The sequence below is a fragment of the Suricata suricatta genome, chromosome 5, assembly GCF_006229205.1.
Source record: "Suricata suricatta isolate VVHF042 chromosome 5, meerkat_22Aug2017_6uvM2_HiC, whole genome shotgun sequence".
Classification (NCBI taxonomy): domain Eukaryota; kingdom Metazoa; phylum Chordata; class Mammalia; order Carnivora; family Herpestidae; genus Suricata; species Suricata suricatta.
The window spans coordinates 83,062,320-83,089,834 of record NC_043704.1 but is presented as its reverse complement, the minus strand read 5'-3'; the positions used below and the strand labels follow the sequence as shown (position 1 = coordinate 83,089,834).

Below are 27,515 nucleotides of genomic sequence, written 5' to 3'. Positions count from 1 at the left end.
AGCTGGGGAACCTGGGAAAGCTCTGTGACAGTCCAAGGTCTCCAGGAAACCTAGCCTCATTAAGGGTCACCTGCACCTTGAAGAAGAGCAAGCCATTCATTCAAATGTTTGTTGAGTTCTGGGCAAGGCACCAAGGATATAGTGGTAACAAGCTATGATTTTCAGTCTAATGGAGAACTCAGATTATTAAATAAATTATACCAGTAATTCAATTATTACAACTGTGATAAGTTCTTGGCAGAAGAGCATAAGGTGTTATACTGACCAGAATTGGAGACTCTGAATTCTCCTCTCAACTAAATGGAAAAGTAAAAGGATCAGACATTCAGCTGTGAGGAGAGAGTGGAATCAGCTGAATTTAGGAAACTGGCAAAGATCTAGTTGGGACAACTCTATAAGGGATCATGAAACTTTAAGAAATATATTTATCTAAACCCCTTCATGTGACTCACAGTTTCCCACTCTGCTCTGACTTCATCTGTCCAGCAACTACACCTCCTACCTCTCTCTTCCTGGCTTGCTTTGTTCTAACCACATATGCCATGTTTTTCTGTTTTTCATTCATTTGTCACGTATTACTGAGGACCTCCTAAGTGCCAAACACTGTCGCAAGTGGTATCAAAGCAACAAAAATCCCTGCCTTCATGAAGCTTAAATGTTAATAGGACACACAGGCAATAAACAATTAGGTATGTAGTTTATATAATATCTTAATTGGTGATGAATCCTATGGAGAAGGCAGGGCAGGGAGTACTGGTGAGGGGTTGTATTTTAAGTAAGAGGTTGGGAGAAGGACTCACTGAAAAGGTGCTATCCAGACGGTACAGAAGTGTTAACACAGCAAGACTAGGACCGCTGTCCTTGCTAGTCGTGCTTGTGAGGTTAGGCCTTGGGTGCCACCTAGGAATGCCAGGAGGGCTCCTGCCATCCCCTGAGAAGAATGGCTCACTGTGCCATTTGTACAAACAGTATGCTTTATACTAAACCCTTGCTTTCTTTCTGGGAGTATGGAATTCTGATATATGCCAGGCAGAGGCTACCTATGTGACCAGCCCCCAATAAAAACTGGGCACTGAGCCCCGAATGAGCTTCCCTGATAGACAACATTTCACAATAGTGTCACAACCCTTTGCTGGGGGGATCATCTGATGGGACTCCACCGGAAAAGGAATCTTAGAAGCTTGTATCTGGTTCCCAACAGACTTTGCCCCATGCACTTTCCCCATGTTGATTTTGCTTGGTATCTTTTCACTAATAAATCATAACCACGAGTATAATTACATGCTGAGTCCTGTTAGTCTTCCTGGCAAATCTTTAAGTCTGAGGGTGGTCCAGGGAACCCTTGACACAGGAGCCAGGCCTGCGGTGAGGGACAACCCATCCTGTACTTGGTGGGGACATGTTTGACATATGCAGGCAGCAGGAGGAGGCCACTGCGGCTGGAACAGAGGAAGCAAATGGGAAAGGAGTAGGAGACATAATCAAAAGAAAGAAGGAGACTGGATTGGGAAGAGCCCTCATGCCACTGTGAGAACTTCAGCTTGTACTAATTATGATGTGGGAAGCACTGGAGGGCTCTGAAGAGAGGATCTCATTCATATTTTTGAAAGGTTGGCTCCTGCTCTAGTGTTGAGAATGGCAGAGAAGAGGCAAAGCAGCAAGTAGCAGCAGCTGGTAGGAGGGATGGTTTAAACAAGGCTGAAAATCAAAGTAGCCCTTGCCTCAGAGTCCTTCCCTTGGATGCTTCTCCCAGGCTGGCTCGCCTCCTCACAGAGCCTTCCCTGATTACTGTATCTAAGTCACTCCCAGCAACACACCCACCCAGGCCCTCTCTCTCTCTCTTCACTTTCATTTTTTTTTTAACAGCATTTAACCTCTGAGAGTATTAACTTCTTTGTTTACTTTAACATATGATTCCCTCATCCTCCACCCACCCCTACCAATACATAAGTTCCATGAAAGCACTTAGAAGCAGCTCATAAATATTTGATCAATAAAATAGATTAGCCAATGAAGTAGAAGTGGCTACTAGTGATATACTTGACTGGAATTGTGTGAAACAGCATTGACCTGTGAGTCAACATAGATAACTTCCATGCTTCCAAAGGTCTCCAGGAGCTGAGAGGCATGTGCACCTTCATGACTACGTCAAACATTCCAGTAAGAGGCATTTGCCCTGGTTTAACTTTTTACAGTAATACAAGGAGTTATGATGACTCCACGTGATCTCTTAACTTACAGTGGTTTATGGTTTCAACAAACTCAAAGACACTGCCCCTTACTGGGCCAGTCATTCACCAAGCCCTGCAGAGCCCACATCCTTCTTAACAACTTCCTTGAATTCTGAGCCCTTCTCCACCAGCTCCTGGGACTGTTCTGGCCTTCCTGATTTCTGACCAGGACAGCTGGTCTCTTTGCTTTCCTTAATGCTCTCTTCAAATCATGCTCCATACTGCTGATGAAGGAGCAACTCCATTATAGCATCTCATCATGTCTGCATCACAACCAAGCCTCAAATCCTTGCCTGGCTTCCCAGAGTCTTCATGAGAAAAGTTCAAACTCCTGAGCAATACAGAGGGCCTTCCATTACCCGGTTCATACCTGTGCCTCTCCCTCCCCCATTTCCTTCCTCCCATCCTCTGCTGTAACCCAGCTAATGACCCATTCATAGTTCTCCAAATATTCAGGCAGCTTTGGGCCTCCATGCCTTCTCTGCTTGCTCTCTCTGCCTAGAAAGCCCCATCCTTTCCTCATCACTACCTACCCCCCTCACCTCCTGATATACCTACACCCTCTGGAGCTAACTCTACATCACCCTTCAAAGTTCATCCTCTCCAGGAAGCTTTCTCTAATTCCACCATTTAGTTTCAACGCCTCTCCTCTGTGCTCCCATAACATTCTGTGCCTTTCTTGATCAGAGCACACACTTCACTGTATTGTGATCACTGATCTATTGCCGATGCTGATGCCGCAGACCCTTGTGAGCATGAACCAACTCTTATTCAGCTTAAAACATGCCATAGGACACATATTAGGAATAAATGCTTGTTGTGGAAAACAAAACTGAGTAATGGTATCGGAATAAAGTGACACAAATCAAACAGTAGCTAATTAAAAGAAGTCAGGGAAAAATACCCATTGCATTTGGTCTGCCCAGCAAAGGTCAGATGGTCACCATCACATAGAAGAGGTCAGAATGCTAATTCCTCAGGCAGTAATTTTTTTTAAATTTTAATGTTTTTAATTTATATTTGAGAGACAGAGAGAGACAGTGCGAGCGGGGGAAGGTCAGAGAGAGATAGAGGGAGACATAGAATACAAAACATGCTCCAGGCTCTGAGCTATGAGCACGGAGACTGACATGGGACTCAAACCCATGAAACACAAGATCATGACCTGAACTGAAGTCGGAGGCTTAACCAACTGAGCCACACAGGTGCCCCCCAGGCAGTGAGTTTTAACTGTTTTTCTCACTGCAGTGTCCTCATAATTTAGAACAGTACTTGGTATAGTAGGAGATCAAGTATTTGCGAAATGAATGAGGAACGAGTGAGACGCTCTGACAAGGATTGCTTGGCCATCACAGTTTGAACACAGGGAACATTCCACAGCACAGTCTGCCCCACCACCTCTGTGATGTTAGTAACAACAGCTAACATTCGTGAAGAGCTTACTATAGGCCAGGCACTATTCTGACGCTTTGACACTGGCCCTGTTTAACAAAAAAGAAGTAGAGGCACAAATGGCCCAAAGTCACCCACGTAGGAAAGAGAAGAGCCAAAATTCAAACTCAGGCAGTCTGGCTCCAGAATCTGGTTCTGACCAATACACACACACGCACGCACACACACACACACACACACACACACACACACACACACAAATGGCTATATTTGTTCTGCCTAAGCTTAGAGACCTCCTTGGTTGATCAAATTCTGACTCTCATTTGGTTGATCAACCTGTCTGATGCTAGTCAAATACAGAAACATGAAAACTTGGCAAGGAAGTCTATTGCCTTTTTTAAAAAGTCTAGCTGCCACGTTTATTAAGAATAGCACAAATTTAGGGGGGCCTGGGTAGCTTAGTTGGCTATGAGTCTGACTTCAGCTTGGATCATGGTCTCACAGTTGATGAGTACAAGGCCCATGTCGGGCTGTGTGCTAACAGTTCAGAGCCTGGAGCCTGTTTCAGATTCTGTGTCTCCATCTCTTTCTGCTCCTTCCGTGCTCACATTCTGTCTCTCTCTCTCTCTCTCTTTCAAAAATAAATAGACATTTTAAAATTTAAAAAAAAAAGAATAGCACAAGTTTTCTGGGCTCAGGAAACTTCACCACAGGATATTTCCCAAATGCTTTGTAGTGATCACAGCCTGCCCTTTACTTGGCATGCAGCATCTCACTCTTCAGAACTGCTTTTAAAACATTAGGATGTTAGAAGAAAGGTGTGAGTAGCAGGTCCAAGTGGGTCTTGGGAAATGATCCATATATAGAACTCAGGAGCCACACTGGATGGCTGGAAGATCACTCTACTGAAATGAATGGGTAATAATAATAATAGTTTCCAGGTTCTGATCATCTACTATGCTCCAGGCACTCAGTCCTTATGAAACCTCTACCTCATTTCATCTTCACAGGAATAGGAATGATTATTAACAGTTTATAAGATGAGGGGATGTGTTCAGAAAGGCTAAGAAACTTGCCTACAAGCACACAACTGATAGTTGTTAGAGCAGATTTGAATCCAGTTCTGTCTGGCTCCAACACATGTGTCTTGTCACCTTCCAGCCCTTTTGGCCTCCTTGCATGTGCTATAAATGATGACAGCACAGCCATGACTGTTAAATCCTTCAGCAGCCTTCAAAGAACTTTACTGTAAACCATTCCCCTGCCCCAATTTGCAGCTTTTTAGTCTATCCAACTTCTGCTGAAGAAAATCCGGTGACAAAACCACCAGATTTCTTTCTAGTGAGAAAGAAATGGCTTAATTCTGGTGCTCCAAACATAAGCCAGCCTGGCATCTTTCAGATGCTGAGAATTCCAGAATGCTGGATAGTCAAGTTCTAGCATGTAATTCAGAAACCCTTATTGTAATAATATCTTATTTTCCCCCAGACTTTACTGCTATGACAGATGAAAGTGTCTATGAAAGAAAATGATGAGAAAGGGTGATGCTCTGTGCCAAGGAACCCAGAATGAACCCACAGATAATGGCCTAGGAATGGAATATACATATGGGCCAGATGAAACAAGAAAGGCAAAAAGTTAATGGCTGTTCAAACTGAGCGTACACATGGGAGTTCATTGTACTAGTTGATCTACTTTTGTCTGTGTTTGAAAATTTCCATTAAAAAAAAAAAGCCATGCCTCTCCAACTAGATTCATATCCCTAGGAGGTTAATGATCTGGGTTCCAAGCCTTCTTGAACATGTACTGTAATTGCTGGTCCCTGGACATGTGGGGAAGAGGTCAAGGCTAGAAATCAGGTTGGTTCCCTTGCCCTGTCCTTGTCTGCTTCCTGATGACCCATCACCAAGGGCCCCGGCATGTCTTACAGTCAAAACCCTAGAGCAAATTCTACTTTTAAAGAAGTAAGAGTAGGGGTTGAAACTACCACTGTTTCTCAGAATTAGAAGAGCACCCAAATGATTGCTAAACCGTCAAGCCAGACAAAGGTAAAAGAATGGGCTCAGTAAGCATGCAGCAGGAGTCTGGTCAGTGAGTTGGCTCAGAGGCTACCCATTAGGATGATATCACCATACAGAAAAAGGAAGTTGGCAACAACCCTGACATCAGTGAGTGGCTATGCCAGGAGGGAAGGTGACCCCTGAGTGCTGAGTGAAGGATAAACCCAAGCAGATTTTGGTAGACTCTAGCCAGACATCACCTTGTTCCATTAACACTTTACAGGACAAATGGAAAGACTATCCAAACCTTTATCATCTGAAGAAACACTGCATCTTACAAGTCTGAAGGAAGACATGTTAACAAGGTCCTGGTTATAATAGAATAGCTTTTTTGGTTCATCTAAAGGCAGAGAAATAGGTCTATTGCATCCTTTAGAAAAATAGATAAATCCTTTAGAAAGTAAGTAAAAAACTGGGTAAGTAAGTCACAGGATGGGTACAACAAATGTGCAGGTCATCTGCAGTGGGTTAGTCTACCTGGTTCAGGTACTCTGCCCATGAAAGATGAATCATGGGGTCACAGAGCATTCCTGTGTCCCATGACCATAGGTTTCTCCCCTAGCTCTGATCAGCAGTCGCTAAAGCACGTACCAAAGATCACAAGTCCAAGGATGTGGGCAGAAAAGAGAAAGTGGATGCAGTCATGCAGATCCAGCCAACCAAGCCAACTTTTTTTTTTTTTTTAGATAATCAGCTTTATTTCCAGAAGCACTTATCATGGTTGTAACTTTCTCATCATTAGAACAAAGTAGAACAAAATAAAACAAAGTCACATTTACAAATGATTGGGAAAAAAAAGAGTGTACAGATATGATTTGCTGAAAAAATACATACATTTCTCCAGTTCTTGAACAGTAAATTTTCATTGTAAAAAAAAAAAAACAGGAAACAAACAGGATTCTAGAAATTGCTTTTAAGAGTTATATAGAAATCTGATACTTGAGATTGGCTAGTTAAGGGTTTTCAGTGTAAAGCCACTTTCATCCAAACTAAATTTATCAATTCTAGCCTGATAGAGATCAATCACTTTATTGAAGAATTAAAAGCTGATATGAGCAAGTACTTCAAGAAAGACAACGGAAGAGTCTTTTGAATAGAAGTCCCCGGACTAATCACTTTAACTTTATCCTTAACTTTCCTACTTACAAATCAGTTGTAACGTAAATGTCTTTGCCTTTTAAATTATTTATTTTACTGCAAATATCCCAAACGGTTGAAACCAAATTTCATGAAAAAACAGAAGACCATGACAGTAGTGCAACTATTTTAAAACCCAACCCAGACTACCCTCCAGTGGAGTCCACTGGAATCAAACCCAATCCTCGCCGTCCTCACTCTCACCTTGTTCCGTCCTGGCTCGCTCAGTTCCAGACACTTTCTTTGAACTCATCGGCCTCATTCTTGCCCCAAGAGTTTCATACCTGAGACTTCTCTGCCTTGTATGCTATTCCCCAAATCTTTGCAAGGTTCTCTGAGTTCAGATCAAAGGACACCTTCTCAGAGAGACCTTTCCTGACTGCCTGAACTAAAGCAGCACCCCCGGACAAGAAATAACAAGAAAATCTTGTTATTTTCTTCATACCCTTTGTCATTATCTGACATTAGTATTTATTTGATTACTTTTTACTCTCTCTTTCTCTCTCTCTCCCCCTCTCCCTCTCTCCGTCCCTCCAGCAGAATGTAAACTAGTGAGAGCAGGGTCTTGACTACCTGGTTTGCCACCATATCCATGGAGCCTAGACAAGGAATGCCTGGTAATGAATGAACTCCTTCAGGTCAGTAGCTACTTTCATTCATATACATTCCATGACCATATTTTTCAAACCCAAAATATAAGGACTGGGCTTGGTGAGGCTTTTCCCCCTAATATATGAATGTATATAAGTGAAAATACAAAGTAAAATGAGTTCTCTTGAAAAAAACTTGAAAAACAATTACATAAAATTGGGACTGTTTTGGGAAATCTGAGATACATAGTCATTACATACACAAAATTCAATGTTTCCACTGCTTGATAAATGTTTCTGATTACTCATGCCTACAATTAAAACGTTTAGCTGTCAAATGATCACTGATAACAGAAGGAGGGCTCACAGGGAGGGATGAGATGCCTGAGTGAGAGTCTGGGTGTACAGGTGGGTCCATGTGTTCACCCATGTGCAGAAGCACCCCCAGATCAGAATCCACAACTGCTAGCTCTTAGGGTCAGGGTGAACCTGGTTTGTATTTGTTACTTCTCCTTTGGTGGGAAGGGTATGTCTCTAACTATAGTGTGCATGTCAGTCACCTGGGAATCTTATTAAAATGCAGATTCTGAATCTGAGGTGGGGGTTGGGGCTGAGACTCCATATTTCTAACAAGTTCTCACTAAGGTGGCATCTATGCATTGGCCAGAGGACCACACCTTGAGAAGCAAATCTCTAATATTACAAAATTACCATCTGGAAAACATACATATAGATTAGCTCAGAAAGGAAGTGCTAATCATCAAGAATGTAGTCCCCAAGAGACAAAAATCTAATTTAAGAATAGCAAAAAGGAACTTCTCTGGAAAGAGAGGATTCAGATTTTTTAATTTGTAAGGACCTGAAATAGAATCACTCCTACCTGCTGACTTGTGTGCAGATCTGGGAACTGTCAAATTTTGGCATGAGAATTGTGAAACACATTCTTTTACAAGTTTGATATTGACAACTTTTGGGGTATGAGAAAGGAGAAAGCTTTGCCAACTCTGTGTAGCAGCAGAACCGATGTCGACAAATTTCCTCCTCACCATTCTGCTTGTTATAAACCTAGTTGGTATTTTTTTTCTGGTTTCCCCTTTTCAAGTTTTCCCTCCTTACCACCAACTCCCACCCCACATCCTGCCAGTAGATAATGTGCCCACAGTGACCTTTCCTCCCATTGTTTCTCTACCAACAGCCAAGTCTACTGGTACCCTCCCCCTACCTGGGGTGGCACTGTGGTGACTGAAAAGGTAGGATTTGGGCATTCCTGTGTCTTTCAGTAACCTTCCAACAATATTGAGTGGACATTATCTGTCACTGTCCACAGTGACTTCCTTCCCAGTCCATAATAACAGCGAAAAACAAACCTGGCCTTCTTCTTCCAGTTTTTTGTGTTCCTTAAGAAGTTGCTCCACACGTATCACACTGTCTCCAATGTCTGTAAACTCTGCTTGCTCTGCCAACAAATTGTTCAGGGCACGCTTAACCTAGAAGACACATTAGAATATCCAGAAATAAGCCATGAGCATCTCTCTGGAGGTGTAGATTTGTATACTCTAAGAAAACTTGAAAATCCAAAAAGGATTCAGGACTTTCATGTATCTATCTATCTATCATATATCTATCTATCTATCTATCTATCTATCTATCTATCTATCTATCTATTTTTTTTTTTACAGCTCATTAGCTTTTAGATTAAGCTTGGAGCAAAGGTGGAAAGGGGAGTGTGGTGCTGAGATATACGTAGATGAAATAGTAAAGCTACTTTTACAGTCAATCAAAAAGGAAGATAAACCTTTGGGCACCTGGGTAGCTCAGTTAGTTAAGTGTCATGTTAGTTTCGGCTCATGTCATGACCTCATGGTTTGTGGGTTTGAACCCCTCATTGGTCTCCATGCTGACAGTGCAGAGCCTGCTGAGAATTCTCTCTTCCTCTCTCTGTCCCTTTGCCCTTCTCTCAGCCCCTCCTCATGCTTGCACGTTATGTGCACTTGCATGCTCTCTCTCTCTCTCAGAATAAATAAATAAACATTAAAGAAAAAAGATAAACCAGACATGAAATGCCATGTATGCCAACAGGAAAATGGGATTCTAGAACATTGCTACCCCACTGAAAAAGAAGATGATCAATGAGGAAGCAAGAATATAAGGAGGAGGCTGGATTAGGCAGGACACTCAATGTCCATAGTTCAGGGGGGGATGAGAGAACCAGAAGTCACTGAATCATGAAAGAAAGTTCTATTAAACAAGAAAATAACACCTCATGAAAATTGTGCTCAAAGTGTTGTAGTTGTAGGCATTGGTTAAGCTTCAAGTGATGCTCAGACCAAAACTGATTAAAGGCTTTTTCTGTCTCATCCAACTGAAGTAATAACCTGTCAAGAAAGAAAAAGAAAGTGACATTGTGGTTAGTGTTTATTTCCACACGAGTCCATGTAGGATTATGTAGATAGCTCCTATGTTTCCAGTCAGTGATCTTAATTGGGGGAATCTCCTTATTATACAAGTCTCTGTCACGTATGACTTTCTTATGGTTCGGCTAGCTCCCACATTTTCCATTTTTCAATCAGGACACCCTCAGAATGAGGCAGAAACTTCACTTGAGATGCAACTGCTGTGCTTTCAAATGTGCCCCCAGGTGTAACCTTACCTCTGTGCCTTTTGTTTTCTACCTAAGATGATAGGTGTGTAAAGTACAGCACCCAACCAACTGTTATTTAGAAATAAAGATAAATAAATAGTACCATCTCCCTTGAAATCCTGGGATGAAAGCATAGCACAAAAGGGGAGGGACAGCAGTCTTACACAAAGATCTCTGTAGATGGATACCATCTTTCTGCCTTTGTTGCTTTGTTGTCTCAAATACTATTCTTTCTTGATCCCGGAAAGACCCAGGAGTAGCTGTTATTGGTTGTTTTGATCATCAAGTTCTACATATCCTCTCCTCTCTCACTTACCTTTCCACGGTAACTACATTTTCTAGCTGATTTGGATTGAGTATGCTGGTGGGACTTTTGGTGGCTGGTTCTTGGATGCATGACAGCAATGTGGCCCCTTGCTTTCCAAGTAATTTCAGTTCATCCTAGAGAAAGGAAAATATAGTTTGTCTTAGAAGAAACTAAAAAAATCAAATTCTTGGTAGATTTGAGGTGAAGAGAGTCGCAGATCAGGTATATCTTTCATTTAAAATTAAATGTTAAACAAGTCAAGATGCAGCATTTAAATATTAATTTATTTATTTTTGTTTTTTCAATTTAAATTCCAGTGTGGTTAACATAAAGTGTTATATTAGTTTCAAGTGTACAATATAGTGATTCAACAGTTCTTTACATTACTTAGTGCTCATCATGGTAAGGGTACTCTAAATCCTCTTCACCTGTTCTTCCCATCCTCCTCCCTACCTCTCCTCTGGTAGTCATCTATTTGTTCACTACAGTTAAAAGTTTGTTTTTTCATTTGGTCCCCCCTCCCCCTTTTGTTTCTTAAATTCCACACATAAATGAAATCATATGGCATTTGTCTTTCTCTGGCTGATTTATTTCTCTTGGCATTATACCCTCTAGATCTATCCATGTTATTGCAAAATGGCAAGATTTCATTCCTTTTTTATGGCTAACTAGTATTCCAGTGTGTGTGTGTGTGTGTGTGTGTGTGTGTGTGTGTATTGTGTGTGTGTGTGTGTATATCACATCTTCCTTATCCATTCATCTATCCACAGACACTTGTGTTGTTTCCACAATTCAACTTTGTAAACAATGCTGCAATAAACTAAGGGTGCATGTATCTTTTTGAATTAGTGTTTCTGTTATCTTTGGGTAAATACAAAGCAGTGGTATTGCTGGGTCCCATGGTTATAACTTATTTTTAACAGGTAATACATACACATGATAAAAATCCAAAATATACAAAAGGGTATACATTGGAAAAAGTAAGTCTTTTGTCCCCTGCCCATCCACTTGTCTTCTCCAAAGCAACAACTATAAATTTTGTGTGTATCTCAAGCTGCTGTTGTATATTTAAAGCAAAATAATAAATCAATAATTTTAATTAATATTATTTAAATATTTGTACTAATTACTTAATAATTTTAAATTTACTAACAGATTACTAAAATCTGGTTAAAATCCAAAACAGAGACCAGAAACAAGAAAATGACAGATACTGAATAAGTGCTACCTGCTGCCCTGCAGCAACAACAATAATAATAATGTAATAATTTGATAGTTGAGCAGGAAAAAAACTTCATCTGGTCTTGTCAATAGACACCTGCTTCTCCTTCTACCTGCCCCCAAAATGTGGCCTTGTTCGATTACTTAAGTTTGGTGGAGATGGGCAGCAACTTCGGGTTGATATGGAAAGAGCCATACTTCAAAGGAAACTCTATTCTGCTCCTTTAACATAGGATGTGGGGCTTTGTAATTGGAGAAGATGTCAGGTTATCTACTGCCAAATCCAACAGCTCTAATCCTCTAACCACACAGCACAAGTCCTCTCTGTCAATGCCCTAAGTTTTAACCACAAAACAAGCCAAAGGGACAGAGCTTGGCAAAGAGCTTTGCTTCTAGGAGCTGGGCGTTTGGTGCATGGTTCGCACAGGATGCTAGGTACTATGCCCTGAGCAAGTAAGATAGGCCTATAGTTACAAAAATATCATCTATGCCCATGAACCCTAAATCTCTCCTCCAGGCCTAACCACCTCCATCCTTCACATAGAATGGAGCTCTTCCCTGTTGGAGGAGTTTTACACTTCTCCACCCTATTCACACACAAGTTCTGGCTTGCTCACCCTCATGCCTTTGTTCTTGGTCTCCTATCTCACTCTATTATTCATCCCCTTGCAGACTTCCACTGTTGAACCCTCAAACGTGTCCCTGGATTTGGTTGATGGTACAAGTTCTTTGGCCCAAGTTCTTTGGACACCCGCTGTGGCTCTGTCCACTCCAGGTAATGAATGCCCCAAGTCACATTTTTGGCTGGTACTCCTGCATGGGAACTAGACACATCCCTTCTTTTCCACTGTCAGGTATCAGCCCTCATTTCTTCTTATTTCACCATGCTCATTAAATATTTGTAGGTTGGATGAATTAATAATAGTCTAAAAGGTTGTAAGTGAATAAGGACAAATAGGATATGATAGGGGAAAGGGGGACAGGAAGCACTCATTAGCAAGTGCTCTTATTTTTCACTCTTCCTACCTTCTAAAAAGAGTCTTGGCTTTTCTAGTTTCTTAAATGTCCTTGAGATTCCAGAATTCCAGCAGGATATATACATACATACATCTATATATATAGTGTGTGTGTGTGTGTGTGTGTGTGTGTGAGATGTAGAGTTGGGAGGAAGGCTGGAGGGGTCAGAGAAGTAGAGGCTTATTTCTAGGGCAGAAGGAGAGTTTTGGAAGGGGAAACTCAGGAGAAAGATATACCCAAAGAAGTGCAGAGTGTGAGGAAGTGTGTGAGAGAGGGAATATGGGTCTGAGTAAATGATGTCATTCACTGTGTATCCCCTTCACACTATTAAAAAAAAATATATATATATATATATACACACACACAAGGAAAAATCAGCTTCAGCAGGGTTACAAAAATCTGCCATAAATACACAGGGAAAGATTGAGGAACTATGTACTTGTAAAGTGAAACGGTAAGTTGCCCAGACCAAAAATGGAGTTTTCTTTTGTCCATAGTAGTAACAATTCAAAATATTTAATGACTGTTTAGAGCAGGCACTGAACAATCAGCACAGATATTAGATCCAATGCTGAAACAGTCCTGAGGCCAATTATGGTCCATGTGTTAACCCTTTTTGAGGCCAGAATCATGAGGAGGTCTCAAGGTCCTAGGAAATGGGCCAGAGAGGTGAAGTTGGGCACGTGTGGAACATAAATGTTTAACAACCGGTATGGCTGTCCCAGTGTGTACTTACCATTACAGTTCCACTATGATGAAAACAAGCAGCTGGTTCAGAAGACCCACTTAACAGGGCAAGCAGATTGCTACAGGCTCAAAAGAATTTAAATTTTCTGGAGAAAATTCTTTCCCAAGACAAAGGTAAGCCTAAATGTAGACATTCATTCATTCAGTTAGTCAGTGATTCAAAATACACTTAAAAGCACTACTATTCATGCCAGGTGCTGTTTGGCTGTGTCATGGGCTGGGGTGGAGGTGGGGTAGGAAGTTAAAGGATGAATCGGAGCCCAGACATTATATGAATGATGAATACTTTAGACTCCTTATTCACTTTTATTGTTTACCCCATTTCTGCCACTATAAGTTAGCTCTACCATGCTGTTTTTCTTATAATGCTGAATAATTAATTTCAGAATGTGGCCTTTAAAATGCAAGTCTTAATAACTGAGGAAAATGAAAGCCATAAAAGAGATGATATATCCCCTTTCTTCAGCAGATACTGAGAGATATCTTCTTGTGGTATAAAACTAGCTCAACACCCTGATTTTTTAAGGCATTAGCACTGAAAACATTCATAAGAATAGCAATTTCACTTTTCCTGTGCAAAATCAAGACCTCTGTGCCTATCCATTTCTAACTTATATCCTCTGCAAGTAGAGTTTGAACAAAGGAGTCTTTAAAAATCCCCAAGACTTTAAATTATTTCTAGGGCCTATAAAAAATCACTTATTACTCTGATTACCTTCTTGATTATTTGTGACCCTGGAAATGCTGATAGAATTGTCATCCCTGAATACAAAATTGAATAAATACTCAATGGAACAAATACTGAATACTGAACAGTATTCATATTTTTAAAAGAGTGCTCTCTCACATAATCAAAGGACCACTGGCATGTTCCTCCTGCATGATGAGAAAAAGGCCTATGGCTCTGTTAGATTTCTTATTTTAACAACAACAACGAAATGTGAGAGTCTGCCCTATCTAACTGAACACACGGTAAAGTGTCTCAGTTTGCTTAAGCATCTGAGAGTATAAGGCCAAGGCCCTGGGGTTTCTAGCCCAAAATAAGACTGGAAAAGAGGTGAGAATCACCTCCTTTGGGACTCAGAAGGAAGACTGTCTGCCTCTGTCAACTACTTCCAAAACCAACACAGAATCAGACAACAGGAAGAGCTGTTTAGCTAAGAAAGGAGGTCTGAAGGGCTATCACAAACAGTACGAAAAGCACATATCTGTATTGGGTTCATGGTTATTTTATTATTGTTGTTTTAGGCCCAAAGATCTTTTTCCTTTTTAAAAAATTGTATAATTCATATAGTACCATAAAACTGTTTTAAAAGTTTTATTTATTTATTTTGAGAGAGAAAGAGTGAGCAGGGTAGGGGCAGAGAGAGAGAATCCCAAGCAGGTTCTCCACCATCAGTGTGGAGCCTGAAGCCGGGCTTCATCTTCTGAACCATGAGATCATGACCTGAGCCAAAGTCAAGAGTCGGATATGCAACCAACTGAGCCACCCAGGCACCCTTAACACTCCCCCTTTTAATGTATACAAGTCCATGCTTTTCTCCCCAGAACATTTTCATCATCCTCAAAAAGAAACCCCATACCTATTATCAATCACTCTCCATTTCTCCCTCTTGCCAGACCCTGGAAACCACTAATCTACCTTTCTCTCCATATTTACCTATTCTGGACATTTCACGTAAGTAGAATCACACAATATGTGGCTTTTTGTGACGGCTTCTTTCACTCTGGATAATTATTCCCAAGTTCACACATATGAGAGCATGTATCAGTACTTCCTTTCTATGGCTGAATAACATTCCATGATATGGATATACCACATTTTGTTTATCCCCTCCTCAGCTGATGGACATGTGGATTGTTTCCACGTTTTGGGTGTTATGTTGCTATGAACATTTATGTGTAACTTTTTACATGAAAAACGTTTTCAAATATCTTGTGTACACAAGTAGAGCAGAATTGCTGGGTTATATAATAACTCTATGTTTAATTTTTTGAGGACCTACCAGACAGTTTCCACTCCCACAAGTAATGTATGAGGGTCCAATCCCCTCACATCCTCATCAACACTTGCCATGGTCCGCTTTTTAATTAGTGCCACTCTAGTGGGTATATTACTGTAGTTTTGATTTGCATTTCCCTAACAGTTTATGATGTTGCACATGTCTTCATGTGCTTAATAACATTTTATCTGTCTTCTGTGAAGATATGCCTGTTCTAATCCTTTGCCAATTTTTTAAAAGTTTATTTTTGAGAGAGAGAGATAGAGCTCAAGCAGGGGAAGGGCAGAGAGAGAGGAAAACACAGAATCCAAAGCAGGCTCCAGCTTCTGAACTTTTTAAAAAAATGTTTTATTTATTTTTGAAAGAGAGAGAGAGAGCAAGAGAGGGAGGGGCAGAGAAAGAAGGAGACAGAGGATCCAAAACAGGCTCTGTGCTGAGAGCAGCAAACCCAATGTGGGGCTTGAATTCAAAAACTGTGACAGCAAACCCAATGTGGGGCTTGAATTCAAAAACTGTGAGATCACAACCTGAGCCGAAGTCAGATGCTCAACCAACTGAGCCACCCAGGTGCCCCAAGAGTTGTTTATATCTTCTGGGTATTAGACTCTCATCAGACACATGATTTGTAGGTATTTTCTCCTATTCTGGGGGGTGTTTTTTCACTTTCTTGATAATGTCCTTTGATGTACAAAGTTCTTAATCTTGATGATATCTAATTTATTTTCTTTTTTTTTAATTTTTTTAAGGTTTATTTATTTTGAGAGAGAGAAAGACAGAAAGTGAGCAGGGGAGGGGCAGAGACAGGGAGACAACGCAGAATCCGAAGCAGGCTCCAGGCTCTGAGCTGCCAGCACAGAGCCCGATGTGGGGCTTAGACCCATGAGTGAGATCATGACTTGAGCCGAAATTGAACACTCAACTGACTGAGCTGCCCAGACGCCTCTAGTTATTTATTTTCTTTAGATGCTTGCGCTTTTGGTGTGATATCTAAGAAACCATCACCTAATGTAAGGTCATGAAAATTTACATCTATATTTTCTCCTATGAGTTTTATAATTTTGGAACTTATATTTAGTTCCTTACCCAATTTTGAGTTAATTTTTGTGGATTATGTGAGGGAAGCACCCAATTTCCTTCTTTTCCATGGGGATATCCAGTTGTCACATGGTCCAAAGAGCTTAAGGAGTTTTCATTCCCATGAAGAGAAAGTCTCTTTAATCAGTTGGGGTATTTAATTTTTTTTTTTTTTACTGTCAGCACTCAGGCTACAAAAGGAGTTCAGGGACATCTGTAGAAGACCATAGGAGTTTCAGTGAATTTCCTCTTTGCAGAGACAAGGTCCTAGTGGCAGCAGGGTGAGTGCCAGCGTACTGTTTGTAAACTGAGAGATGGCTCGTCAAAGTCACCCTTCCTCAGGAAGTGGAAGCTCTCTTGGGAGAAGGACAATATTCAGAAGAGCCGAGACCCCCACCTGCATGTGCTCTGAGCTTCCATCCAGGTGTAAAAAGCGCACCCAGGAACAGGACGGGTGTGCTAGGTTGTGCATGTTTGTCAAGCTCATCAGAGACATTTCCAGGAAAAAATTCTTGGATGTTTTCAGGTTTTCACAGTTGCAAACCAGATCTTTTAATTATTCAGAGTAATGTAGAACGTCTATTTTGAACTTTTTTTTTTGATATCCAGCTCCTTCCAAAGAGAATTTAACAGTGCTCCCTGACACAGGGAAGAATTAACTTGCCTTAACTGCTAGACTCTGAGACTCCTCTAACTCAGCTATGTGTTCTTTGAGTTTGCATTTTTTTGTATTTTTTGCTGGCATATAGTGGTAGGTGGTCAATAATGTTGGCTAAATGAGCAATCAACCACCTAGCAAAGCATTTTTGTAAATTTTGGGCCAGAGATTAAAGAAAAGGTCAGCTCTTCCCAAGCTTCATGCAGCAAGAATATGTCATGCTAGGATGCACTGACCTTCTAATTCCCAGTTTGCTGGCCAATGGAGTTCTGGTCTTCTTGTGAAATGATGGATTTGGTCCATTTGTGCTTCTGGAGGTAGACAAGAGCTGAAACCCATCCTGTACACCCCAGAGACACCTCCCTTTACTGCATGACCTGAAAGAATCTACCAACCTCCACTGCTAGCAGGCTCTGACATGATTTTATGAATAGTTAATAGATGCTTCTCCTTAAACCCAGTTCAGAGCACCTTCCATGTCTTCTTTCTCAAATTACTCCCCAAACAAAAAGATACGTCCCTGAGAAAGTCGAGCAAAATGTCAGCTTATTAGTTTGCCCCAAAACCTCACAACAGCCTCAGAAAAGCTTATGCCTCAAAAGACAATTGCCACCCCTCCTACTGTCACTGAAGTCATGTCCATCATATCTTGCTGTGTCCCAAGCAAATCATAGAAGTGCTGCCCTTGAAAGAACACTCACAGACCTGTCTCACCAGCACCATGGTGTAATGCTAATGCGTTTCCCTTTACAGGGCTGCTTCTCACAGGTCTTAATTACAATCCTTTTACATTGAATGACCAGCCTCAAGAGGTTTTACTCTTCACATTCTGCCTATCTAGAAGATTTAAGATGATCAACTGCTGCCAAGTCACCAGAGAAGGGGGAAGAAGAAGACTTCACTTTTAATTCTTCTCCTGGCTCTCTCCAAGAGGCTGGCCTGTGAGAGGCCACTGGCCACTCACCCGCAGCTTGTCCCGCTGCCCTGTGTGGGACATGAGAAGGTCTTCAGTGGACAGCACACCTCTGGGCAGCTCTGTTGTAGCTAGGCAGGCCCCAAACATCTGCAGCATCTGGGCAGTGGTCTTCAATGTCACGGCAAAGTTTTCAATGGCCTGGAAGGTCAGACAGTCATAATAATGAGGACAGGTTAACATTCACCAATATGCTTTCTGAAGTGAAGGACAGTACATCTAGCTGCCATTTCCTGAGTACCTGTAGTGGGCAATTCATTGTACCTGATGCTCTGCATTTGTCTATCACCTCAATAATCCGGAGTAGAAGGTATTTTATCTTCATTTTATAGAAGAGGGAACTGAAGCTCCAAAAGGTCAAGTGAATTGCCCAAGATCATATTGCTTGGGCAGTAAGGAAGGAAAGAAGACAGGATTCAACTACGGTCACTAAGTTTGAGAAGCAAGTCAAGTTTGACCCCAAGAAAGAAGATGGATGTAGTGATTAGGTAAGTCACTAGTGATCTTCCAGAGAGTTACTTTTATCACATGTGATGAGGGGTTGGGGACTTCTGCCTGTCACTTCTTTATAAAAATTGACCTTCCACTAAGGACACTACTCTTCCATTAAATGACTACTTACTAACTGATGAGTAACTTCACACTTAATATCCCAGGAGAAGTATCTGCATTTAGCTCAGTGCATTTTAGCAGTAAACATATGGCCTAACCTAGAAAAAGTGATGCTAATCATCAGCAGACTTTGTTAAAAGTAAGTGGCTTTTAAAATTCCCACAAATCATTCTACTTAGCCAGATGGGCTCTACCATGCCCACTTCCCTCTGCTCCTGAGACAAGTCTGCCCTTGAAGGGCAAGCACAATTCATCTCTGTTCCCCCAGCAAATGCCACATAGTAGGTGGTCCATAAACTGCTGATAGATGGATAACTGATAGCTGCAAAGAGAACCAACCTAATTTTCACTTGGGAAAAAATTACCTCCGATCTTATATCACCAGAGAACATTTCTGAAAACCCAAATGCTCATCATAAAGAATGTGCCAGACGTGAGGCGCCCTTTTCTGCACAGAGGCCAGACCTGACGCTGGAGTGAAAAGGCTTCCAGAGCACAGCATACCCCTGCCTACTGCCTGAACCTGAAGTCTTTCTCCATCAACCATTTTTTTTTAAGTTACAGTACACCCAATGTGGGTGCAGAACTCATGACCCTGAGATCTAAAGTTGCATGTCCTTCTGACAGCCAACCAGGCACCCACCATCAACTGTATAACCTTAGATAAGTCACTTCTTTACTTTGAAAGTCAGTTTTCATATCTGTAAAATAAGGTAGTTGAATTACCTTTCGATTAGGTAAATTGAAATAAATGATTTTTAATGAAGTATTGTTGTTGGTGGAATCTCCCCTATTAGCACAAGTTTGAATATCATAGTACTTTTGGCCTGGAAATTCAGACAAACACTGCCTTTTATGAGAATCTTTCTTTCAAGCACATCAAGGTATTTTTACTTTTACATAACCCAATATCTGTATAAGAGACTCTCTCAACTTCATTCACCAATAGCCTATAATGAATAACATATAAAAATCCAATTTGTCAGAGGACTTATAAGTACCACACACTAACTGAATTTATCAGAGGACTTATAATAAGAAAATATGATATTAAATATTTTGATTTATATGTCCTACCTCTTGTAATGCATCTCAAATATGTTACTGCTATCAATACAATTTATAGGCAAGGAAACTAAGGTGTATTAAGGTTAAGTAACTTCCCAAAAGTCATATAAAAAATTAGTGGCAGAACCAAGATTGAAACCAGGGCCAGCAATCTTAAGCACTATATGCTGCACTACCTCTTGGCAATAGAAACTATATTTAACAATATTAGATTTAAAATTAAATCAACAAAAAATCTTGGCTTTGAGAGTGTAAGACTTGAATTTGAGTTCAGATTCTGATCTCTAACTGGGTGATCTTGAGTAAGCCAGGTATTGCTCTGAGTCCTACTGTCCTCATCTGACAAGTGGGAATAATGGTTGCTCTGGTTTTGTGGGTTTTTTTCCTCAGGATCAATGGAATAGCAAATGTGAAAGGACTTGGGCTCAGGAGGGTACCTCGGAAATGTAAAAATAATAACAGTAACAACTCTGAGAGTCAGGTGCCAGGCCTACAGATGAAATAGAGGAACTAGAGGAAAATAGAGGAAACAGAGGACAGCCAGGGGTTTCCTATGGAGAGTCCTGTTAACGAATTAACATGATTCCAGGTATCTGATTAGCAAACAATGGTCTTGGAAATGGTACAGAGGACCTGACACTGATAGGATGATGGAAAAGAGCTTAGCCTTAGTCTTGGCTCCACCACTAGTCAACTATATAACCTTGGATAAGTCACTTCTCTATTTTGAAGGTCAGTTTCCTTACCTATAAAATAAGGTAACTGAAATAAATGATCTTTAAGGATGACATTCTTTTCAGTTCTAATGAATCTCAATGATCTGACATTAAGGAAGTACACTGTTCCCCCCAAAAAGGATCTATATAATATTATATATACTGTATGTTATGTTATATGTATACATACATATTGTTATATATGTTATATGTATATATATTACGTTGTTATAGTTCTAATTATATATGGGTGCATATAATATATATAACATGCAAAATGCATATAAAATATATACATAAAAATTCCAAAATGCATGTAAAGAATATCTCTGATGTTTCAATACTAGCCGTAGTATTTAAATACTAGCTGTAAATTTAAAAAATAAAATACTTTTTAAATATGGTGAACACATGCACGAACACAAACCATGGACACAAAGTAGGCTTGGGGTGGGAAGGTGTGTGCACATGTCCGCTCAGGCCACGTCTTTAAATAACCTATGTTTACGGCCTCACTCTTCTTTACCTCTCTACGTTCTTAGAGAAGTATTCTTGTCTTTGACGTCAAGGGGCATTTGTTTTTTTATTTGCTGCAAACTTTTGTTATATCAGAAAAGATCTGAGACAACTTGCAAAAACATTAAGAATATAAAAAAACAAAGGATTGGTAGAAAAGTCAGAGCAAAAGGGAGAGCTAGCTAGGCCAGTAAGGCTGGTGGGACACTAATTTCTTTTTATTACTAAAGTAATGTAATAAAAGCCTAGAAAGTGGAGAAACAAAACCTAGAAGCACTCCAGTTCCACTTTTCTTATGGTTTAATAAAACTGCAACACAGGCCGACCCAGATCACACTTATTTGTGTGTGATATTCTACATAAGATTCCCTCCTTATCTTTTATATTTAGACTATTTAGAAGAAGATGTTTGTGAAGAACGTCACCATTCCTTTTTTAATTCCTGAGATTCTTAAGGAGTCACAGTTACTATAGTAAAACTTATGAGAAATTTGAAAGGTTCTTGCCCAGGTTGTAGATCTTCCTTTAGGTTTTGGGAACAGTCATGTCTTCCTTAGAATTACATGGTATACAAAGAAGTGAGGGAAGGATCAGAACATGTAGCTTTGAAATAAGTACACTGCTAGAAATGCAATAAATATTGCACATATAAATGTGTTGCTAGAAATCTATTTTTGTTTAGTTCTTAAAATTTCCTTTTAAAAAAATCACGAAGCTTTACACTCTAAAAGAGAGTGAATTCTCCTACCTAATTAAATGGAGTTCAGATGTTCATTGGTTAAATGTTGGGCAACATGTTTCCAAAGTGACCAGATAGAGAGAGGAAGGCGGACACTGCCAGTTGTCACTGGGGTGGTGAAGGGAGCTTCTGACTCGGCTCAAAAAACGCAGTCTTTCTGAGGGGCTAGGGGCTAAAAGAGGGGGGAATGGGAGTGACAACTTAATACAGAAAACTTACTGCTAGAGTTTCAATCCCACTTTGTCCTCGATATGACTAACCCTTCTAGTTTAGCATAATAACCCTTACGACGAATGAGTAGAGACAAGTAAAATGCCACATGTCAGGTGCTTGCACACACATTACATCATCAGTCTCATGGTAAACTTTCAGGCAGCTTCTGGAAGTCTGAGGTTTCTCACCATTGGCACTATTGACATTTTTGCTGGACAACTCTTTGTTAGGGGGGCTGTCTCATGCATCACAAGAGGTCTGACAGCATACCTGGCTCCTACCCATTAGATGCCAGTAATAGTCTTCTTCCCAAGCTATGACTGCAAAAAAAGTCTCGGATTGCCCCCAGCTGAAAACCACTGTTAGTTCCATTTTAACAGGGGAGAAAACAAGCTGGAAGAGGTTTAATAACTGACCCAGATAGTAAATAATGGTGACAATATTCAAATGCAGCACCTTCTGACGTGGTGGATTTAGATCTGTCTATACATTAGAATCATCCGAGGGGTTGTGTGGAACACTAATGTCTGAGACCCATCCCTGACCAAGCAAATTAATTTCTCTGAGGTAAAGCAGGAGGCTCGTATTTTGCACTCTCCCCAGGTGCATTCTAAATCAAGTCCCCCCAAACCTCATGCCAGACAATGGGGTGAGGTGAAGGTAGTCAGCAGGACAAGCCCCAGCCTTTTCCCTTCTGCCCCATTTCTCCCCCACTTGTGGCTTAGAAAACCCAACCTTCTGGATGTTAGGTAGTCATGGGCAATGACTGCTCAACAGTTGATCTTTAACTGTCCTGCCTATTGGAAAATAAGGAAAAATAATAAAAAGGGTATGTAGGTTGGTACTTACAGTCCGATGATTTATCCACTGACTGTGGCGATACTCCAAAGTTCCCCCCAAGTCTTCTGTCAATTGGCTTTTGTCAATGTAGCCATGAAGGTCAGAGGCAGAGTTTAACATAATGATCTATAGGGGGAAAATTAATATATTCCTCAAAGATAATTAAATAGTAGCTCATCGAGATTCTATTGTTATTTATACAGTACTTGAACTTTGCCTAATCAGGAATTTAATACAAAAAGAGTTATTACAAACAGCAAAGAAACATTTTTAAAATATAATTTATTGTCAACTTAGCTAACATATACTGTATACAATGCGTATCAGAGTAGATTCCGTGATTCATCAATTCATCGCTTACACGCAACACCCAGTACTCATCCCAGCAAATGGCCTTCTCAATACCTATCACCCATTTTCCTTTCCCCACCACCTCCCCCCATCAACCCTCAGTTTGTTCTCTGTATTTAAGAGTCTCTTATGGTTTGCCTCCTCTCTGTAACTATTTTTCCCTTCCCTTCCCCCATGGTCTTCTGTTAAGTTTCTCAAATTCTGCATATGAGTGAAAACATTTATCTGTCTTTCTCTCACTGATGTATTTCACTTAGTATAATACCCTCCAGTTCCATCCAAATGGATGTTGCAAATGGCAAGATTTCATTCTTTTGCTTTCTGAGTAATACTCCACTGTATATATAAACCATATCTTCTTTATCCACTCATCAGTTGATGAACATGTGGACTCTTTCTATACTTTGGTTATTGTTGATAGTGACGCTGTAAACATTAGGATACATGTGCCCCTATGAATGAGCACTATTGTATCCTTTGGATAACTCCTAGTAGCAGGAGAGAAACATTTTATGGCCCCTTTATATTTAACCTCCCTTGAGTGAGGACTACCAAAGGGTTGTACAGTCTGGACAAAATGGTGAATTAGTTCAGGGGACTCAATTCTAAGCTACTTAGAAGTTGGGTCTTACTTTAGGTGAAATTTTCTCAAAAGTTCCCACACTAAAGCATACTCTTCAGCCACCAAAATCAAGTGCTGTATTGGGACCTAAAGCTCCACAATGAGAAACCCAATAAGGGGTAGGCTAGTGAATATCAAAATAAAATTAGAATATAGGACCTATTGAAGAGTGCGTATTAAAAAGATGTACTACACTGATGCCTCCCATGAAGAATGTTACTGTGCCCCCAGTTTATCCTCTATGGTGGAGAGTTGGATGTAATAGGGACTGGGTTTTAATAAATTAACATTGTGGCTGATAATCAAACCCATGCTGATGAATGAATGCCCCACACCTAGAGGAAGCTGACCCATTCAAAACTGTCCTTTTCTACGCGGTCGCAGTGGCTCTGGCCAGGTCGTGGTCCTGGCTCTGTTTCTGGGATTATATCACACCTCCTGCTCACTCCTAAAGAGAAACAAGGACTCCTCACTTCTATTTCTAAAACATGTCCCCCTTTAAGCTTTTAACTTAATGACTTATATTTCTTCACTCCTTTTTGAGTATTTTGAAAACTTGGTCAGAGGACATAAGAATATAGGCTTTCTGGGGTGCTTGGCTGGTGGCTCTGTCGATGAGGCATGTGACTCTTGATTTCTGGGTTGTGAGTTTGAGCCCCATGTTGGGTATAGAGATTACTTAAAAATAAAATCTTTTTTTAAAAAAAGGATATGGTCTTCTACTATTATATAGTATTAGACAAGTGATAAATGCACTTATGAATAAAAAAATATGTTAGGGCCCAAAGCTTATAGGTGAAAATAAAAGTAATTTATTTTATTTAACAAATATGTACTGAATTCCTAATAAATGCCAGCCTCTGAAAGAGAACACAGCACAACAAGCCCTGCCTCAAGGAACTCAAGTTTAGTAGGATTTGGTTACTACATATCACTGTTGCCCTGTCTTTCTCCTTTACTTTTGAAAAGGAGTTTGGAAATTTATCTATTTATTTATTTACTTATTTTTAGATTTTTTTTTAAAGTAAGCTCCAAGCCCAATGTGTAGCCTGAACCCACAACCCCAATATCAAGAGTTGTATGCTCCACCAATTGAGCCAGCCCAGCACCCCAGGAGCTTGAGAATTTTAAAAATTACATTCATAAAATGAGAAAAAGTAGGTAAAAAAACAAACCTAAATCCATCTATGCCTTTCCCTCCTGAAAAAAATATTTTTTTCCCTCCTGAAAGTTTTAAACCACTTTTAGGAGCTGCAAAAATACCTTTCTTTTTTTATTTAATGTTTTTATTTATTTTTGAGAGAGAGAGAGAGAGAGAGACAGTGCAAACAAGGGAGGGTCAGAGAGAGGGAGACATAGAATCCAAAGACAGACTCCAGGCTCTGAGCTGTCAGCACACAGCCTGACATGGGGCTTGAGAGTCCTGAAATAGACTCACACAAATATGGTCAAGTGATTTTTTTAACTCTTTATTTTGAGGTAATTATAGTAGTTACAGTAATTATGAGATAATTAAAAATTACAGATTCACAGGAGTTTGCAAAGACAGTACAGAGAGGTCCCATGTACCTTTCACTCTCTTCTCTGTGGTTGCATCTTACATAATTATAGTACAAAATCAAATTTGATATTGGTGTACTGTGTATGTTTAGTTCTGTATCATTGTTTCACGTCTGTAGATTTGTGTAACCACCGGCATAATCAAGATACATAACCATTTCATCATTACAAAAGTCTCCCTTATGTTATCCTTTACAGTCACACCCCATCCCCAGTCATCCCTGAACCCTGGAAAATGCTAACCTGACTTTTGACAAAGGTGTAAAGTCAATTCCATGGAGAAATAATTCCATTTTCAACAAATAGTGCTAAGACAACTAGACGTCTATATACCAAAAAAAAAAAAAAAAAAAAAAGGAACCTTAGGTCACATTTCATACAAAAAATTAACTCAAAATGCATCAGAGATCTAAATGTAAAACATAAAACTTGGAGAAGAAAGCATAAGAGAAAAATCAGGGTTAGGCAAAGAGTTCTGAGATACAATAGCAAAAACATAATACATAAAAGAAAATTTGGTAAACTGAACTTTATCCAAATTAAAAGCATTTGCTCTGCAAAAGCCACAATCAGGAGAATGAAAAGACAACCCACAAAATAGGAGAAAATATTTGCAAATCACATATACAACAATGGATTCATATCTACAAAACATAAAGAACTCTTGAAACACAATAATAAAAAATACAATTAAAAATGGGCAAGAGGAATTATTATTCAATGTAGTATTGGAAGTCCAAGCCTCAGCAATCAGAGAACCCAAAGGAATAAAAGGAGTCCAAATCAGCAAGGAGGAAGTCAAACTTTCACTCTTCGCAGATGACATGACACTCTATATGGAAAACCCAAAAATTCCACCAAAAAACTGCTAGAACTGACCCATGAATTCAGCAATGTCGCAGATATAAAATCAACACACAGAAGTCAGTCACATTTCTATATACCAATAATGAAGCAACAGAAAGAGAAATCAAGAAATTGATCCCATTTACAATTGTACCAAAAAACATAAAATACCTAGGAATAAAACTAACCAAAGAGGTGAAAAATCTGTACACTGAAAACTATAGAAAGCTTATGAAAGAAACCGAAGAAGACACAAAGAGAATTGGAAAATATTCCATGCTCACAGATTGGAAGAACAAATATTGTTAAAATGTTACAATTGTTAAAATCAGTACTATCCAAAGCAATCTACATTAATACAATCCCTAAAAAAATAACACCAGCATCCTTCACAGAACTAAAACAAACAATTATAAAATTTGTATGGAACTAGAAAAGACCCTGATTAGCCAAAGCAATCCTGAAAAAGAAAACCAAAGCTGGAGACATTGCACTCCCGAACTTCAAGATTTATTACAAAGCTGTAATCATCCAGACAGTATGGTATTGGCACAAAAACAGACACTCAGATCAGTGAAACAGAATAGAGAATCCAGAAATGAATCCACAAATATGTGGCCAACTAATCTTTGACAAAGCGGAGAAGAATATCCAATAGAATAAAGATAGTCTCTTCAACAAATGGTACTGGGAAAACTCGACAGCAATATGCAGAAAAATTGACCTGGACCACTTCTTACTACACCATAAACAAGAACAAACTCAAAATGAATGAAAGACCTAAAGGTAAGACAGGAAACCAACAAAATCCTAGAGGAGAAAAGCAGGCAAAAACTTCTTTGACCTCAGCCACAGCAACTTCTTACTCAGCACATCTCCAGAGGCAAGGGAAACAAAAGCAAACATGAAGTATTAGGACCGCATCAAAATAAAAAGCTTCCACACAGCAAAGGACACAATCAGCAAAACTAAAAGGCAACCAATGGAATGGGAGAAGATATTTGTAAGTGACATATCAGATAAAGGGATACTCTCCAAAATCTACAAAAAACTTATCAAACTTAACACCCAGAAAACAAATAATCCAGTGAAGAAATGGGCAAAAGACATGAATAGACACTTTTCCAAAGAAGACATCCAGATAGCTAACAGACACATGAAAAAATGTTCAACATCACTCATCATCAGGGAAATACAAATGAAAAACAAAATGTAATACCACTCACACCTTTCAGAATGGCCAACATTAACAACCCAGGCAACAACAGATGCTGGCAGGCTGCAGAGAAAGAGGATCTCTTTTGCACTGCTGGTGGGAATGCAAACTGGTACAGCCACTCTGGAAAACAGTATGGAGGTTCCTCAAAGAGTTAAAACTAGA

At 39.9% G+C, this 27,515-nt stretch overlaps 1 protein-coding gene across 3 annotated transcripts in view; it reads right to left on the bottom strand.

The window, feature by feature from the left end:
* The window catches only part of MCF2L2 (MCF.2 cell line derived transforming sequence-like 2), a 227,575-nt gene that overhangs the window by 124,420 nt on the left and 75,640 nt on the right, over positions 1–27,515 (bottom strand). For all 3 annotated transcript variants that reach the window (XM_029939799.1, XM_029939801.1, XM_029939800.1), the window contains exons 6-10: positions 22,765–22,881; positions 18,043–18,192; positions 10,368–10,492; positions 9,671–9,785; positions 8,778–8,897 (exon numbers count right to left, since the gene is read on the bottom strand). In XM_029939799.1, the coding sequence (XP_029795659.1) occupies positions 8,778–8,897; positions 9,671–9,785; positions 10,368–10,492; positions 18,043–18,192; positions 22,765–22,881 (627 nt within the window). The remainder of the gene's footprint in view (positions 1–8,777; positions 8,898–9,670; positions 9,786–10,367; positions 10,493–18,042; positions 18,193–22,764; positions 22,882–27,515) is intronic.